A 5,028-nucleotide genomic window follows, 5' to 3' on the forward strand; every position below is an offset into this window, starting at 1 on the left:
CACACACACACACACACACACACACACACACACACACACACACACACACACCATCACTAAATGTCAGAGATGACATTAAACTGACTGTTCACACTAAGAGGAAAAAGGCATTTTAGAAGAGTTTTGCCAAATCAAAGTTAAACACAAATGATTCAGTTTACTTGGCATCTGAAAATACATTTCCTCAAAGGTATTTTGAATCTGAAAAGAGCTTCACTGAGTGAGAACTAATGTTGAGAGCTTAGCAGACAGTTAAGTTTCACTTTCACTTTCACCCGAGAGCCTGCAGGAGTCATAGGCGGGGTGTGTGGGGAGGGGAGAGGGGGTGCGCTCTGCCATGTGGAAGTTCGGATTAAAGACTCGTCCCAGGGGCGTTTCTGGTACCAAAAAGTGTTTCTGGTCCCCACCTGTCATTTTGCTCCTCAGCATGGCTTCATAAAAACACTGCAGGATTTCTCAAACATGATGAATGAGTCAAAGCAAGGCTTTGGACATGTTTTTATGAGAGTATAACATTATAACATGATATAAAACTAAAAAAAGATGATTTTACATGATATTGCCCCTTTAAGAAAGTTTACCTGAATGTTGGAAGTTAATATGTTTCTGTGAGCCTTGTAATAAAGAGGTCTTTATTAAAGCAAAGGCCGTTAACCACATCTGATTGGATGTTCATTGCTTCAATGTTTAATTATATTATTGGGTTACTTTGGAAAGAGACCCTTTAGAGGTCCATTTTGGAATTATTTAGCCCTCCCCAGTCATTTGACTCTAAAATTAATTCCTTCATTCAATGATTTCACCCTTCCCACAATATTAACCCCTATGCCTCAGTTTTGGCTGCTAAAATTAATGTGAAAGTAGTTAAAGTCAAACGTGAAAGAAAAACAAAAGAGAAGAACCAAGCTTTTTAAAAAACAGAGCAAATAAAACTAACCAATCAGTGCTGAAATGGGCTCACAGGATCCGAAGGAGGTTCTTAAAGAGACAGAGGCCAATTTCAAGGTGTTTAGAAACAGATATGATGAGAAGTCAAGTTTATTTTCTATTTAAACATAAAAACAGCATTTTAATAACAACTGAAGGTGACATAAATACTTTATTATGGTATAGAATTTAAATATATGCCTGAGAAACACGTGATATTGCCCCTTTAATATAGACTGAATATAAGGTTAAGCTCAACGAGACAAGAAACACGTGGAGAAGACACAAGAGGAAACAGGTGAGCGTGGGCGGGGCAGCTGGGCAGAGAACACACAGGGAAACACTGAAACACTAGAAAAACAAGGTAGAGGATACAGACCATGACAAGTTTAGGTCAAAACATAGTCATTTTAAAGTGACAGTACCACATTTTGTCTGTACTATCTGGCAACCCTGGCTGGCACTGGAATGACAGTGGATTCAACAAGGGCAGTGAGGTTGCTTTATGTTTATTTGATATAGAAAAAAACGCTAAAGTTTCCAGAGATCGTTCAGGTGTGAACCTGAATCTTACTTGGTTCTCCTCTTCAGTTCTTCACGACAATAAGCTGACTCACACCGACCTGAAGCCTGAGAACATCCTGTTTGTCAACTCCGACTACTCTGTCATCTACAACACAGAGAAGGTGAGAAGATGCTGAATAAGAAGGGATCAGCAGCGACAGAACAACTTGACAAAACGCTTCATGTTTGCCCGTTTACATTAAAATTAGTCTCAGGAGAAATGTGAGTCACGTGTTCACGTACATGTTCATCCAGGAGACTGCAGGAGATGTTTATTCATCTCAGCAGAACCTGGGATTTTCACAAATACATTGTAGCTAAAACAAATTTAGAAGAAAAAAATTGTCATATGGGTTTTATTTTTTTTAAATGATAAAAGCTTCTTGTTCATTAAATTGCGAACCGTTTAGTAAAATAAATGCAGACAAAGAGCTATTTGTTTTTAATTTTAAAGTTCCTGTAGCTGTGTTTCCATTACAAATGTGCGCAAAACTTTGTCGATATTCTGTTAATGTAAAAAAAAAAAAAAGTTTCGCAACTGCAGTGTTCCCATTAAGTAAGAAATGTTATTAAAGTCACGTGAATACATTTGTTCTCATGATAAGTCATTACAGACATGGCAGCGATGGATGTAAACACATAGCATGTTGCTACCACGACACTAGCGCTCATCATCAGAGGAGACGTCGGCGTCTTTTATCGAGGCTTTCCAGAGACAAGTCCCTACTTGGGAGCGGCTACGTATGCTGTGTTTTTGGGAAATTGTAGTCGGTGAGTTTACTACTTTCTTTTACAACTTCTGTGATATTACTCCTACTTTTACTTCCTGTTTTCTTCTTCGTTATCTTTTTTGGCCAGTAGAAGTATCCAGTTGTTGACCACGTGACTCCCGTGATGTGAAAAAAAGTGTACATTGCAGTTTTGCGAAATACACCAATTTTGATATGGCTGAAATACCACCTCATCCTAGCGCAAAAACATTTTGTCGAAAAAAGGAAGTTTTTTTTAAATTGACGTGTTTCCGAACAAATTTATTTTCAAAATTCTAATTTGCGCATTTTCCTGGTCAATGGAAACGCAGCTAGTGACATTTATATTCTTTAACACATTATCAAAACACAAAAAGTCAAAGAAAAAATCTTTATATTCAAGATACTTGACATAATACACATACACGTATCTGGCATATTTTCTTGGCTCAGCCAAAATAAAACAGGAAGTGACATCAAAGGGGAACTCTTTCAGAAAGGAAACTTCCTGGTATTTATTTAAAGAAACAATATTATTTGAACTCTGATTCCTCTTCATCTCTCTGATAGTGATTAAAATAAAAACAGATTATTTTTTACAGTCTGTGTTGCCAGCTATTTTAGTAATGCTTTATTTACATTCCGACATCCCCTTTGACATCACTTCCTGTTGCTTCATATGCAAACATCTCAGTCGTTCATCTCAGTGGCATGAAATTAGATTTTTCAATTTGTTATCAAATTTATCTTTCCAAACATGTCCTCATATTTATAAGAAATATTTGATGTCCCAGGCACTTTAAGTGATTTCACAAACCTATACTTTAAAGTTCCTGTGACGTCAAAATCTTTGTAATAACACAAATGCATTTTTGGAAAGATAACTTTGAAAACATATTACAAAATAAATGTCGTGCTGCTGACATGAACAGTTGAGATATTTGCATGTGAAGTAACAGGAAGTAATGTCAAAGGGGAATGTCTGCATGTAAACCATAGGAGCCCAAAGTGGGGCCCGCGGGCCAGATTTGGCCCACCAAGCCATTTGATTTGGCCCACCAACAGTTGCCTAAGTTACAAGGTTGTAACCTGATATCCTATAGGTAGAAAACACAGTATTTCCATTGGCCAAATGACTATATAAAAGGGCTGTAGTGAAGGTAGTTTTCAGTCATGGTGCTGACTTTATCTTTGATTTATTAGGATTAAACATGAAACATGAAACGACAACAAGAAATATTTAGGTCAGATTTAACCCCGCATGTAGATTTGCACACTTTATAAGGCCACAAAAACTCATATTTTATCTAATTATGATATGTCCCATGAGCCTTTGCTACTTGAGCGCATACTCCAAGTGCACAGACTAAAACAAAAGAGGGCCATTGCACAGCTTAGTTGTTCAAAATAAATGACTTTACTTTTAAAAAAGTATTTGTATTTCATATATTATATAACTGCGTCTGGCCCGCAGCCATGGATAGATTTTCATTTTGGTCCCCTCGGGGAAAATGTTTGGGCAACTCTGATGTAAACAGAGCGATGCTAAAATGCTCAGACTGTGGAGGAATCTGATGTTTTACATTATTTTGAGTCGCTATCAGACAGAAACAAAAAAGTCAGCTTTCAAATAATGTTTCTATAAACAAAGACCAGCAAGTTCTTTTTCTTAAAGGAGTTCCCCTTTGATGTCACTTCCTTTTTCCCTTTTGGCAAGAAAAGTTCAAAGGAAAATAGACCAGTTATGTGTCCAAATGGGTAAAATAATGTGTGTTATGGCAAGTTTTTTTTAAATAAAACAAAGTTTTCTTTGACTTTTTGTATCTGAAGGATAAGCATGTCACAGACACTTTAATTGTCTTACACAACCATCAAACCTTTTAATTTTCTGTGTAACCTAATCCTTTGCCCTCTGATAAGAGGTAATATATTCCATGTTTCTGTCTACCTTTAAATCCAGAAATGCAATGAAAGGAGAATAAAAGACACGACAGTGAGGCTGGTCGACTTTGGCAGCGCCACCTTCGACCACGAACACCACTCTGTCATCGTTTCCACGCGTCACTACCGAGCTCCTGAGGTCATCCTGGGTAGGAGACGTCAGTTTACTCGGGGGAAAGTAACTGTCAGAGTTGTGTGTCGTGTCTAAACGCTCCTCCTGCCCTCAACAGAGCTGGGCTGGGGTCACCCGTGTGACGTGTGGAGCATCGGCTGCCTCCTGTTTGAATACTACTCAGGCTTCACACTGTTCCAGGTAACATCTACAGAAGGTTAAAGGCAACTCTAGTTGTAACATTTGACATTTTGATAAACATGAACTTCAATATGCAATCTACATATTTAAATATCAAGCTAATGTTTCTTTATATATTTCAAACATAACATCTGTTTATGTAATAAAAAGAAAAAAGAAAGGAGAAAAAGGACCTGAAAACAGTTTGAGAAGGGTCAGGATGAAGCACCAAGCCAAAGTTGTAAAGTAACTAAGTACAAATACTAAATTGTTACTGTACTTAAGTATAATTTTTGGGTATTTGTACTTTACTTGAGTAATTATTTTTCAGCCTACTTTTTACTCCTACTCCTTACATTTTAAAAAAAGACAAGAAGTAGAAAGTTGTTACTTTTATTTCATTGTTTCTTGTTTTCATTGCAGCTTGTTGTTGTAAAAAATAAAAACTATCCATATAAACTGAGCCTCCTAGATAGAGTGAATTTAACTGTGGTTGAATGAGAAGTATAAATATATAAAACTCTGATAGTGTATTAGTTTGTACACAAACAAATC

At 36.9% G+C, this 5,028-nt stretch overlaps 1 protein-coding gene across 1 annotated transcript in view; it reads left to right on the forward strand.

The window, feature by feature from the left end:
• The window catches only part of clk2b (CDC-like kinase 2b), a gene marked incomplete in the record, with an annotated part of 18,401 nt that overhangs the window by 10,201 nt on the left and 3,172 nt on the right, over nucleotides 1-5,028 (forward strand). The window contains 3 exon segments of the mRNA XM_014004720.1: nucleotides 1,519-1,613; nucleotides 4,201-4,330; nucleotides 4,412-4,494. Of these exon segments, the coding sequence (XP_013860174.1) occupies nucleotides 1,519-1,613; nucleotides 4,201-4,330; nucleotides 4,412-4,494 (308 nt within the window).

Source organism: Austrofundulus limnaeus, unplaced genomic scaffold (assembly GCF_001266775.1).
Source record: "Austrofundulus limnaeus strain Quisiro unplaced genomic scaffold, Austrofundulus_limnaeus-1.0 Scaffold26, whole genome shotgun sequence".
Lineage (NCBI taxonomy): Eukaryota > Metazoa > Chordata > Actinopteri > Cyprinodontiformes > Rivulidae > Austrofundulus > Austrofundulus limnaeus.